A 13,612-nucleotide genomic window follows, 5' to 3' on the forward strand; every position below is an offset into this window, starting at 1 on the left:
TTTTATGGAAATAATTTCTATGCGCAGCCAGGGTGTTGAGGGGAAGACCCAGGACACTCTGGAGAGACTGTCTCTCGGCTGGCCTGGGAATGCCTCGGGATCCCCCCGAAAGAGCTGGAAGAAGTGGTCGGGGAGAGGGAAGTCTGGGCTTTCCTGCTTAGGCTGCTGACCCCGCGACCTGTTGCTACACCACAATTTTGAAATGGTGTTGATTAAGGAATCCATAGAGTTTCTTTGATTTATAACATTTGGCAAAAATAAAATAAAATCAAAACAAGCATTGTTTGTCTACTGTTTTGCAGGAGGAGATGGACAGCAACCCCATGGTGTCCTCACTGCTCAATAAGCTGGCAAACTACACCAACCTCACCCAGGGGGCCCAGGAGCACGAGGAGGCCGAGGAGAATGAGGGACCCAAAAAGAAAGCTGTTAAGGTATCATATAGGTCAATTTACAAAAGCAGCATTTTAACAGATAAACCTTGCTGCATATGAATGAGCAATGAAATTTGTTCAGTTTTGGGGGTTTTAATTACAAGTATTATTTATTGTTTATTTTCCCCTGTGGATAATGTCATAACCCGACCCTGGATAAGTGGTTGGAAAATGGATGGATGGATGGGCCGTCCGTTCCAGTGCGGGTTGGACTCCGCCAGGGCTGCCCTTTGTCACAGATTCTGTTCTTAACTTTTATGGACAGAATTTCTAGGTGCAGCCAGGGCATTGAGGGGGTTCGGTTTGGTGACCTCAGGATTGGGTCGCTGCTTTTTGCAGATGATGTGATCCTGTTGGCTTCATCAGACCGTGCCCGCGAGGTCTCACTGGATTGGGTGAATTGGGTGTGCTGAAACATCCCTCATGTCTCTTTACAATGGTGGCGTGCATGCGCACATGCTCGCTTTGAACGTATTTGGCTTCCGGGTTTAGAGCGTTTCTGTCGGAGCTGTTTGAGACAGAAATGACGGACGCTGTCCTGCAGCATCTGTTTGCTATTTTGACCAAAGACTGACACAGATACTTCATACAAGTGCCGGAGAACTGTGGGAAAAATGGTATGATCTGTCCCATTTAAGCAAAAACTCTTCACTATTGAATCTCTGTTCAGGTTTCATGTTACTTTCTCATCTCTCTCACACATTTTCTCCTCTACTGTTTGCAGAGCCCTCAGATGGGGACCTTCATGGGGGTCTACCTCCCCTGTCTCCAGAACATTCTGGGGGTCATTCTATTCCTGCGACTTACGTGGATTGTTGGCACCACTGGCATCTTGGAGTCCCTGGCTATCGTTGTCTTGTGCTGCTCTTGTGTGAGTGTCTCAATTCAACTCTTCTTTTAATTTTTGTTTTGTTAAATGATAATTTAAGTAAGACATTTTCCTCAAACACAAAATCAGTATCTTTACAACATACCCTGGTGTGAAAAAGTGTTTTCCCCTTTCCTGATTTTTTATTTTTTTGCATATCTACTACCACTGGACTTTCTTCTTGTCCCATGAGGGGTCGCCACAGCAAATCCGCCTTCTCCACTTCGCCCTGTCCTTTGCATCGTCCTCCCCAACACCACCCACTCTCATGTCCTCCCTCACTACGTCCATGTATCGTCTCCTGGGTCGTCCTCTAGCCCTGTTCCCTGGCAGTTCCATCCTCAGCATCCTTCTACCGATATAGTCCCTGTCTCTCCTCTGGACATGTCCAAACCATTGAAGTCTGGCTTCTCTGACCTTGTCTCCAAAACGTCTAACCTTCACTGTCCCTCTTATTGTCTTATTTCTAATCCTGTCCAACCTGGCCACTCCCAAGAACCTCAGCATCTTCATCTCCCCCACTTCTAGCTCCGCCTCCTCCGACACAATTCTTCACTTCCTTTCCACATTCTCCATCACTCTGCACTGTTGACCCTAAGTGCTTGAAGTCTGCTACCTTCTATTCCTTGTAACGTCACTGTTCCGCCTCGGACCTTCTCAATTTTCCTTCCTTTCCATGTTTGGAAATGGATATCTGTGTTGGAAGCCCATCTGTGGACAGGTGCTGCAAATTAGCTTCAGCTATAAGCGCTATAATGCAGGCATCAGATACTTGTGCTACATGTGTCTATGTTTTGTCTTTGTCCATATTCAAATAAACCAGAAATAAATAAATAAATTTACACACATCTATTCCTGGTAACATTCCCATCACTTCCTGATAATTTCCTCCAGATCCGTCCATACCTTTTTTAGTTATCTTCCTAACGGACAGACAAACGCCGGCGATGACATAACCACCGTCTCACCTCGGGTACACAAGCATATATACTATATAATGTTTTACTCCTGCTCACTTTCATTCCTCTCTTTTCTAGAGCAGACCTACATTTGCTAAATTCTCCTCTACCTGCTCCCTACTCTCACTGCAGATCACAATGTCATCTGCAAACATCATATTCCAAGGAGCTTCCTGTCTCATCTCATCTGTTAGTCTATCCATCACCATGGCAAACAAAAATGGGCTCAGAGCTGATCCCTGGTGCATCCCACCTTGACACTGAATTCCCCTGTTACTCTTACTGCACACTTCGCTGCTGTCATGTATCTCCTGAACGACTCTCTCTCTGGGCACCCTGTCATAGGCTTTCTCTCGATCTATAAAGACACAAAGCAGCTCCTTCTGACCTTCCCTGTACTTCTCCATTGCTAGCCTCAATGCAAATATTGCGTCTGTGGTACTCTTCCTTGGCATAAAGTCATACTGCTGCTCACAAATACTTACTTCTGTCTCCAGTCTACCTCAACTACCTTTTCCCATAACGTCATCGTATGACTCATTAGCTTTACCCCCCTATAGTTTCCACAACTCCGTATGTCTCCCTTCTTCTTGAAAATAGGCACCATCACACTTCTCCTCCATTCCTCTGGCCTCTGTCAACACCTCTGTCCTTAATCACTCTAACATGCTGAACATCCTTCCCACCTCTGTCCATCACTCTAACATGCTGAACATCCTTCCCATCTCTGTCTCTCTGTCTGGCCAGCCTGTACAGATCCTTCTCTCCCTCTTTACTCTCTGACCCTGGCATACAGGTCATCATATGACCCCTGTATGGCCTTTGACAACTCTACCTTTGCCTTGCGTCTCATCTCCCTATACTCCTCTTTACTCTCTTTTGTCTCTTCTCAATGTCCCACTTCTTCGCTAACCTCTTGTCCTGTATACACTTCTGCACTTCCTGGTTCCACCACCAGGTCTCCTTATCTCCTTTCCTTCCAGAAGACACACCTGGTACTCTCCTACTTGTCTCCCTGATCACATTAGCTGTTGTATTCCAGTCTTCTGGACGCCTCTCTTGCCTACTCAAAGCCTGTCTCACCTCTTCCCTGAAAGCCACGCAACACTCTTCGTTCTTTTATTTCCAACACTTTGTCCTCTGCTCTACCTTCATCCTCTTAATCTTCTTCACCACTAGAGTCATCTTACACACCACCAGCCTACGTTGGCTGGCTACATTCTCTCCTACCACAACCTTACTGTCACCAACCTCCTTTAAACTGCTCTCAATGCTAGGGATGCTCTGAACCATTTCATCTTGGGGTGCTTTCACACTGCACCAAGAGGACTGGTGCAAATTGTTGCATTTATAATTAGTTGAAAGTTCTGCTTTCACACTGATTTCTTCGCGGATCGAACTTTCGGAGCAGTGTCACATGGCTGAAAGGGGCGCTCGCCGATTGGACAAAGTAGAAGTTGAAGTCCCTCCCTCTCCCATGTTTGTTTTGGTTTGGAGTGTGCCAGTCGTCATTCGATGAGGGAAGCTCATTTTATTCTGACCTACATCATAAATGTTACACAACGCTAGTCGTTTTTAACAAAGACAAAGTCTCCGGGCCAGTTCAGAACAACGGAATGAAAAATTTAATTTTTATGCTTCAAGATCGGCGATTTCTTTATTTCACTGTCAATCATCATGCCCCAGAGACGCCCCAGAGACTGATGGGCGGGACAAAGCCCAGCATTTATCCAATGACTGTCCAGTTTCTCGCAGTGGAACAACCCACTCTACACTCGGCGCTTGACTGTGTTAGAGCACCGTGGCGCTTCGGGGAGAAGTCGTGTCAGTTACCTTTGATAAGTAGCTAATTCTGAACAAAAGATTAAAGTAGCAGAGCAGCTTGGAGTGCGCGCTGTACTTCCTCTACCGGAGATGTACTGCGTAGCGTTACTACGTACAGTTGATCCGGCGTTTGTGCCCAATTCACCTGGATTGCATCTTTTTGGATGTGAGAGGAAGCCAGAGAACCCACGCAGACATGAGAATCGGACACAGAGCCTTCATACTGTGAGACAACAGCGCGACCGCCACATGCCGCCTCATATTTTACATATGATTTTATATAAGAAGAAAATAATCTGTTTCTATAGTGAGTTTATGCCAGTTTCAGTATCTCTAGATCAGGCAGAGCATTTAATTTTACAATCTGTCTTGTTGCATCAGGAGGTCTTACTTTACTGCATCACCGTTGCATAAGAAGAGAGAGCCCCGCTTAGCCAAATAGATTAACGTTCATTTTCACTGCTGAGACCACATCTGATTGCACTAATGGTTCCAAATTGACCACCTGGTAATAGGTCATAGGTCATGACTCACCATGTCTCAAAATATTGTGTTCACTACTTTTTTCTTATTCTTTAATGGGTCAGCCAGTTTTGACAACCAGGTTTATCATAGTACTAGTCTTAATTTCATCAGTCCTAATTCAGTAATGTCCTTACTTTTACTCTGATAAATGGTCTTGTTCCTTTTCATTTCTGGCACAGAATTATATTTATTATGTTTTTTCATGGAGGGGCAAGGAGAAAGTCTTGCACATGGTCCTCAATGAAAATAAGACCTCTCCTGTACTGTAATGAGGACCTACAGCCCTGTTGAGGACAGCGTTGCTGTTTTTGGTTGGTGAACCGCAAACCATGCGCCTGGCTCCAGAGTGGCAACCAAGCTGTGCCATAATAGGCAGAACTGCCCTTCTCTTTTTGTCATTTCTCTTATCCCGAGGCACTTTGAGGTAATAGGCTGAGTGAAATATCCTCCCCTACGAAGACAATCAGCCACACTCACACCTACGCTAAAATTAATGAAGGTTTCTTTCAATTGAATGTGTGTGAGCTCTTTAAATTTGATTTCATGCTGATGTATTTATTATTCCTTCTTGTCTTCTAGACCATGCTGACAGCCATATCCATGAGTGCAATCGCGACTAATGGGGTTGTTCCCGGTAAGACGATTTGGTACTCCCCGTTACAGACATGTACTATAACAAGTGACATATTGAAATGTCCGGATGGCGCCTCTTACGGTCGCCCTGGTGCCCTCGTGCGTTCTGTGTTGTTAGTTTTTCATGTTAATTGTGCGTCTGCGTGCTCTTACACCCGTGAAGAGCTACTAAACTTTAGAGCAACTACTCCCGCGGATCTTTTACCGCTCCAATGTCCGTTCTCTCAGCAACAAGATGGACTATCTGGCACTGCTAATGAGGAGAAATAAGGACTATACTCCTCTTGTGTTTTGTGCTTTACGGAGACATGGTTTTGCGGACAGATCCTGGACAGCGTGCTACAGCTGGGGGGTTTCCGCCTCCTCCGCGCAGATCGTGACTCGCTGCTCTCAGGCAAAACAAAAGGCGGTGGAGTCTGTTTCTACATCAACAACGTCTGGCGCACCGACGTGACTGTGATCGCTCAACACTGTTCTGCTCTGGAATACCTCTTCATTCACTGTAAACCATTTTACTCCCCGTGTGAGTTCGCTTCATTCATCCTGGCAGCTGTTTACATCCCGACGGCCACCGATGTGCACGAGGCTCAACGTGCACTTGCGGAAAAGATTTTGTGTTTGGAACGGGCTTTCCCTGATTCTCTTGTTATTGCTCTTGGAGATTTTAACGAGGGAAATCTGAGCCAGGAACTTCCCAACGACAGACAGTTTATTAAATGCCCCACCAGAGAGGAGAACACGTTGGACCATTGCTACACGACGGTGGGCGGGGCCTATCGCGCTGTACCACGTGCTGCTCTCGGACTATCAGACCACGTGGTCATCCACCTCATCCCAGCATACTGACAGAGACTCAAGCTTGCTAAACCTGGAGCAAGCACGACCAAGATCTTGACTAGTGAGGCTGTTGAGGAGCTCCGCTCGTGTTTGGAGACGACAGACTGGGACATATTCAGGGCTGCTAGAGACAACCTGGACGAGTACACAGACACTGTGACCTCATGGATCAGCTACAATGAGGAGCGCATTGTACCAACGAGCACCAGGGTGAGTTATGCTAATGAAAAGCCCTGGTTCACCTCGAAGCTCAGCCAGATTAGAGGTGAGAAAGAGGCAACAAACAGGAGTGGAGACACGGTCAGCTACAAGGAAGTGAAGAACAGGTTTAGCAGGGAGCTAAACAGACATTCACAGACATTTTTAACATCTCCCTGGAGTCCTCTCATGTGCCATCCTGCTTCAAATCCTCCACCATTGTTCTTGTCCCCAAGAAGCCAAGGATCACAGGATCTAAACACGAGACGGAGCAGCGCTTCTAATCTCATTGTGCAGCCACTATGCAAGGACAATAAAGGATTTATATTCTATTCTATTCTACATAATGACTACAGACCGGTGGCACTGACACCTGTAGTCATAAAGTCTTTTGAGCGCCCCCTCCTGGACCCGCTGCAGTTCGCGTACCGAGCCAACAGGTCTGTAGATGACTATGGTCAATCTGTCCCTCCACTTCATCCTGCAGCATCTGGACTCCCCAGGAACCTACGCCAGGGTCCTGTTTGTGGACTTCAGCTCAGCTTTCAACACCATCCTCCCGGGACTTCTCCAGGACAAGCTGCTCCAGCTCGACGTGCCCGACTCCCTCTGCTGGTGGATCACAGACTTCCTGATTGACCGCAGGCAGCGTGTGCGACTGGGGACTACGGTGTCGGACACTCTGACTATCAGCACCGGATCGCCCCAGGGCTGTGTACTTTCCCCTGGCTCCTCTCCCTGTAGACCAACTGCTGCACCTCCAGCCATCAGTCCGTCAAACTGATTAAGTTTGCGGACGACACCACCCTCATCGGGCTCATCTCGGACGGTGATGAGTCTGCCTATAGGAGGGAGGTGGGCCGGCTGGTGTAGCAGCAACAACCTGGAGCTGAACAGCCAGAAAACAGTGGAGATGATTGTCGACTTCAGGAAAGTCACAGCCCCAGACCGTCCCCCCCCGCCCTCACAGACTCCCCTACCCCCTTCTCCATCGTGGACTCTTTCCGCTTCCTGGGCACCACCATCACCCGGGACCTCAAGTGGGAGCCGACCATCAGCTCCCTCACCAAGAAGGCTCAGCAGAGGATGTACTTCCTGCGGCAGCTGAGGAAACTCAAGCTGCTACCCAGATGTTGGTGCAGTTCTACACCTCCATCATTGAGTCCGTCCTCCTCCATCACCGTGTGGTACGCTGGCGCCACCACCAGGGACAGACACAGACTGCAGCGCATTGTACGTGCTGCGGAGAAGGTGATCGGCTGCAAACTACCATCTCTCCAGGACTCTGAGGCGTGCAGGTCGGATCACAGCCGACCCTTCTCACCCTGGACACGGACTCTTTGACACTCTCCCCTCAGGAAGGAGGCTACGGTCCATCCGGACCAGAACCTCCCGCCACAAGAACAGCTTCTTCCCCTCTGCTATAAGACTCATGAACACTGAATAATTCTGTCTCGGACTCATGATCATTTTACAACCGGTAACTTACGCTGTTCTGTTTGCACTGCCTGATTATACTAGTTTACATCTGTGTATCCGCTCCTGATGCTGCTGTTTGGGATGTGTTCTGTACTTATATGTTTTTTGTAACTTGGTCATTACTGTTACATGTAGAACAAGTTCAGCAAGAAAAAATCCTAGTCTGTGAACCCTCATTGACAATGGCAATAAACTACTTCTGATTCTGATATCAAATCAAATTAGCAGATATCTTTACCATTTTCCCTCTTTATCCATGGATGTATTAAAATATTTTGCGTTATTTTTTAAAGTGGTGAACAGTTGAATTAGTTACAAATCTTTCACCATAGAACTGTTCTGTTTCTCCAGCTGGAGGCGCCTACTATATGATTTCTAGATCTCTGGGCCCAGAATTTGGTGGAGCTGTCGGTCTCTGTTTTTACCTTGGCACAACCTTCGCCGGATCCATGTACATCCTGGGCACCATAGAGATTCTGTTGGTAAGTGGAGTGTGCATAAACTTCCTCGGTTTGATTGTGCATATTCCTGTTCTGTCAATCCTTTCTCCATGCAGACCTACATTGTGCCTAAAGCGGCCATCTTCATGGCAGAGAGGAAGGAGGATGAAGCAGATGCCTTGCTCAATAACATGCGTGTTTATGGAACATGTTGCCTGACACTGATGGCTGTGGTTGTGTTTGTTGGAGTAAAGTATGTCAACAAGCTGGCACTGGTTTTCCTCGCCTGTGTCATCCTCTCCATCCTCGCCATCTATGCTGGAGTCATCAAGACCATCTTTGAGCCTCCAGACTTTCCGTGAGTACAGGATATAGTAATCTAACAACCTCTAAAGCTCAGAAAATGATTTCCTTTTTAAATGCTTCAGTTTTGGGTTAAACTATATAAAGCTAAATTGTATTGTACCAGCCCTGCTATCCTGAGATTATGGCTGCTTGAGGTTGTATTTTAACGGGTAACAGTATTCTTAACAGTATACATAGTAGTCATTCTAAATTGTATCCTTTTTCCTTTACAGTGTGTGTATGTTAGGGAATCGGACTCTACAGAACCACAACTTTGATCGTTGTCTTAAGACAGAGGAAATAGATAATGCGACAGTAACTACCATGCTGTGGAAGCTGTTCTGTGATGGTTCTGAGTTTAACACCACCTGCAACGAGTATTTTACCAACAACAATGTGACCAGTATGCAGGGCATCCCTGGACTGACCAGCGGAGTCATTGCAGGTGGGAACTCTAGAGGGTATAGTAACTGTTGATTTTTTTTTAAAAAGGCTCTCTCACCTACATAATAGTGCAAAGGTTTCCAGAGACTCTTTGACACAATGATTTAAACGTTCTCACTCACTCTCACCTACTACTTAGACTGAACCAGAGAAATTCTACTTGAAAATATTCCTATTCCTGTGAGGTATCTGGCGCAACAGAAGGAGAGAGAGCACAAGATTATGGGGAAGAGAGAGAGAGATTACTGACATATATTTATAACATGAATAATCAGATAGGGGGGAGGAGCTCATTGTGTCATAGGAGGTTATGCCACCTGTCTTGGCCTATGACAGCATATTGATTATTGTATTGATGAACTATAAGCTTTGTTAAAAAGGAAAGTCTTTAGTCTACTCTTGAACGTAGAGTTGGTGTCTTCCTCACAAGCTGAATCAGGGAGCCGATTCCACAATAAAGGAGCTTGATAACTGAAAGCTCCGCCCCCCTGTCTGCTCTTGGAATTTTTTTGGGGACCAACAGCAGGCCGGCATTTTGGGACTGCAGGGCTTTAGTGGGGCAATATGGCATAATGAGCTCTGCAAGGTAAGGTGTTGAGGGCTTTAAAATTTGGCCTTTCCGTCTAATACGCATGACTTAGTAGACCAAACCTCCGTGGTGACAACTCTGTCGCTTAAAACTTTACTTTTAATCGACTAATTAGCTAATAATTAGCAGCCGACTTCGAGCTTATCAGTGGGCTGTTTGTAAAAGTCTGCATCGTTATTGATCGCTCGACCAGAGTGTAAACTATAAAGATATACGTACTTAGTAAGTTCTATTAACATTTTCTTCGGTGAGCTATTGTCGTGTAATCATAAAGACCTTGAGTCTATCAAACTAAACTAGAAATGTAATCACAGCCATTCAATTATGCTATTGCACTTTTGACCTAGAACAAACTGAGTAATTTAGCCATAATGCCACCAAAACATTAGTCTACGAAATAATAGAAATGCATCCTTTCCCTGCTTGACCAGAACAGTGTCCATATATTTCAGTTGTGCTAGTAATCAGGCAACGTTTATTTCCTCCGTTTTTCGACAAAAATGCATCAACACCAAATGAAAAAAGCCTTCACTAAAATATTTAAAGCCCCTCTGCTGGCTTTGCAGCGAAATATTCGTATCCTCGAAATATCTGAACGAGAAGATCGGTCAAATTTGATATGGAACTAGATGATCGTTCATCCATTTCGGCCAGAAACTGTCTGAGTGACCTCTTTGTCGCGGGAGAGACGGGAGGGGGCGTGATATGGAAAGGTCAATTGAGGATTTATATTCACTTCATGCTCTAACAGGAAGCCAATGCTGAGATGCCAGAAAAGGGGAAATGTGCTCTGTCAGGCCATGTACACAAGTAGTTCCTTTCGTTTCTTAGCCTTGATGTTTCGAAATGTACAACTCTGTATACAGGTGTCCATATGCAGACGCATAAACTGAGTTTTCAAAAACTATCATTTTTAGTGGCAGAAATATGCGGTTTCGTGTGGATGTTTGGCCGTTGAAAAATATCTTTGTTTTTGTTGATACCCGGCTACGTGTGTGCATGGCCTCAGTCTGGTTCCTATCAGAACAGGAGCTGCTGCGTTCTGGATTAGCTGAAGACGTTTAATAGAGCTTTTGGTGCAGCCGGACATTAATGAATTGCAGTAATCCAGTCTGGAAGTTAAAAAAGCAGGGACAACTTTTTCTGCATCTTTTCGGGTTACTATTTCAAAAGTCAGGCACTTTTGAAATATTGCGAAAGTGAAAGAACCCTAACCCAAGAACCAGTACCCCAGTTGTCTTTAGATTTAATAACAGGAAGTTATTGGTCATCCAGGAGTTAATGTCCTTAAGGCATGTTTGAAGTCTTAAGGACTTTAAACAGGGTTTTGTCTGGCTGAACTGACATGATGATCTATTTGGGGGGGGGGGACTAAAGTTACCGGGACCGACCGGGATTTGAACACCTGATCTTCCATACCAAAGTCAGATAAATACTGCACCAAAAATATTGACAGCCAACAGCTAGCATCTCCAAATCCGTAGTCTGATTTGTATAGTCAGTTGTCTTTATGTATCACTTTGTACAGAAAATCCATAATTTCTTCGTGGTGAATGACATTCTGCTTGCATGCTTCTTTTTTATTTGGCAGCGCTTTGTGTATGTCTGAAGTTTAGCTCCTCCATTTGTGTGTCTCTTTAGAAAACATGTGGTCACGGTACGACCATCTGGATATGCGAGTAGAATCCACAAAGTTATCATCTATCGGAGGAGGTGACCCTGCCAAGGACATTTACATGCCCTACGTGGTCAATGACATCACGACCTTCTTCACTCTGCTGGTTGGCATCTACTTCCCATCCGTCACTGGTGAGAGTCGACGAAGCCACAAACTGCGAACTGGGCTGCAGAACTTAACTTCTATTACTGTCCAGGCATCATGGCTGGCTCAAACCGCTCCGGTGACCTACGGGATGCACAGAAGTCCATTCCCATTGGAACCATCCTGGCTATCGCTACAACCTCCATCATCTGTATCCTTTCATCTTTTTGGGATTCTGATCTCATAACATGTTTTCACAAGACTATATTGATTTAAGCATGGTTTCTTAATTCAAACCAGCACTAGAATGACTTTATCAATGATAGATATTATGTTTGTGCTGCTGCCATGGAAACGATGAAGTAAGGTTGCTGTCCTCGACATACCTGTCCAGACATCACATGTGTCATCCTGTTCGGTGCCTGTATCGAAGGAGTTCTGCTTCGAGACAAGTGAGAGTTGATGACAGAGTGTCCTGTAAGAACAGTGCTAAGAGGACGTGTCCTTCCATTCTGTAACATTCAAATGTCGGCTCCTAAACAATAGAATGTGCTTTAGTTCGCCCGTCTGTTCTTTAGCATCTCAGCGCTGAGCCTGTTCACTCCTGTCCACGTAGTTCTGTAAATACTTACTCTGCATACTGTAAGTACTACGTCACAATTAAACCAAGAAAAAGAGAGGGAAAAAGATTTGTTGAAGATGGATGTCCCACTTAAAACGATGAGAGGGGTCTGTCATTGATTTGTCTGGCAGCTATAGAAACAAGCAATAATTCTGACCCTCACACACCCGTCATGTCTTCTTTAAGAAGCCCTTCTATCCTACACTGGTTACTTGTATTAATGGCACCTGTTTGAACTCATTATCTATATAAAACACCTGTTCACATCTTCAAACAGTCAGACTCCAATCTCCACCATGACCAAGACCAGAGAGCGGTCCAAGGACCTTTGACCTGGATTACTGAGAACAATTCAATTCAGTTTGGTTTTATTTCTAAAGCGCCAGATCACAGCAGAAAGTCATCTCAAGGACTTTACAAGATTAGCAGGGAAAGACGGAACCCAAGTTGACCCACTGGCAACGGAGGCAAGGAAAAACTTCCCTTTAACAGGCAGAAACCATGGACAGAACCTCGGCTCATGGTGGACAGCCATCTGTCTGACCGGCTGGGGAGGGAGGGGGGGAGGGAGAGAGAGAGGGAAAACAAGGAGTTGGATAGGGAAGTGATAGAGAGACAGAGAAGCAGACAAAATCAAGATGTATAAAGCTATAAATGCTAATGCTAGCGACGTGGACATCAGTGTTGAGGGACACAGGTCCAGGTTCTGCAGAACCACGGACAGAAGGACCTGCAGACAGAGACAGAAAGAGGGACAAACAGAGGGAGAGAGAGAGATTACTGACATATATTTATAACATGAATAATCAGATAGAGAGGGAGGAGCTCAGTGTGTCATGATGTTAAGCCACCAGTGCTGGTCTATGACAGCATATTGATTACTGTATTGATTAACTTTAATCGAGAGCGAACAGAAATGTAAATAATATCAGAGGAAGTAGTGGGTCAGGGTTTAAATCTTTGGAGGTGGGGCAGTAGCGCTGCCTGACATGGAGGAAGGAGATCTGTTCATAACGTTGTTGTATAGATGCGTTCATCGCTCGTTTGGTGATAATAAAAAAGGGTATCAGAACCGTCCTGTAGATAAACCATTTAAAATGGCTTTAACATGAATACACGAACATGGTTCCGTTGATGTGTATGTTCTAATGTTTGTGTTACAGGTTTGGTGACTCAGTGAAAGGAAACCTGGTTATCGGCACGCTCTCCTGGCCCTCGCCGTGGGTCATTGTGATTGGCTCATTCTTCTCCTGCTGTGGGGCAGGGCTGCAGAGTTTAACTGGTGCCCCACGGCTTCTGCAGGCAATCGCAAGAGACGGCATCGTACCTTTCCTACAAGTGAGTCAGCGCGGCGTTCTCCCTGTGTGCGCATGTCTGCGTTTGACGTGTTTGATGCCTGGTTTTTCTGTTAGGTGTTTGGTCATGGGAAAGCTAACGGTGAACCTACCTGGGCTCTGCTGCTGACGGCCGGGATCTGCGAGATCGGCATCCTCATTGCCTCCCTGGATGCTGTGGCTCCGATTCTCTCCATGTTAGCGTCTTTTTCAATAATCATCTGGCTTTAGTGACTTTCCATAAAGCCAGATCACGAAAGTCTGTAGTCCCTCAAACATTCGGCTTCTTAAAGCCACTTCAAGTGAATCCTAAAGTGGA

General features: G+C 45.7%; 1 protein-coding gene across 1 annotated transcript in view; it reads left to right on the forward strand.

Annotated features, from left to right (window-relative positions):
- Positions 1-13,612, forward strand: part of slc12a7b (solute carrier family 12 member 7b) — a 60,398-nt gene that overhangs the window by 27,132 nt on the left and 19,654 nt on the right. The window contains exons 3-13 of the mRNA XM_068748204.1: positions 303-434; positions 1,159-1,305; positions 5,190-5,244; positions 8,109-8,239; positions 8,314-8,555; positions 8,776-8,987; positions 11,217-11,384; positions 11,450-11,548; positions 11,732-11,789; positions 13,123-13,297; positions 13,372-13,490. Of these exons, the coding sequence (XP_068604305.1) occupies positions 303-434; positions 1,159-1,305; positions 5,190-5,244; positions 8,109-8,239; positions 8,314-8,555; positions 8,776-8,987; positions 11,217-11,384; positions 11,450-11,548; positions 11,732-11,789; positions 13,123-13,297; positions 13,372-13,490 (1,538 nt within the window). The remainder of the gene's footprint in view (positions 1-302; positions 435-1,158; positions 1,306-5,189; positions 5,245-8,108; positions 8,240-8,313; positions 8,556-8,775; positions 8,988-11,216; positions 11,385-11,449; positions 11,549-11,731; positions 11,790-13,122; positions 13,298-13,371; positions 13,491-13,612) is intronic.

This window comes from Brachionichthys hirsutus, chromosome 14 (assembly GCF_040956055.1).
Source record: "Brachionichthys hirsutus isolate HB-005 chromosome 14, CSIRO-AGI_Bhir_v1, whole genome shotgun sequence".
In the NCBI taxonomy this organism is placed as follows: Eukaryota; Metazoa; Chordata; class Actinopteri; order Lophiiformes; family Brachionichthyidae; genus Brachionichthys; species Brachionichthys hirsutus.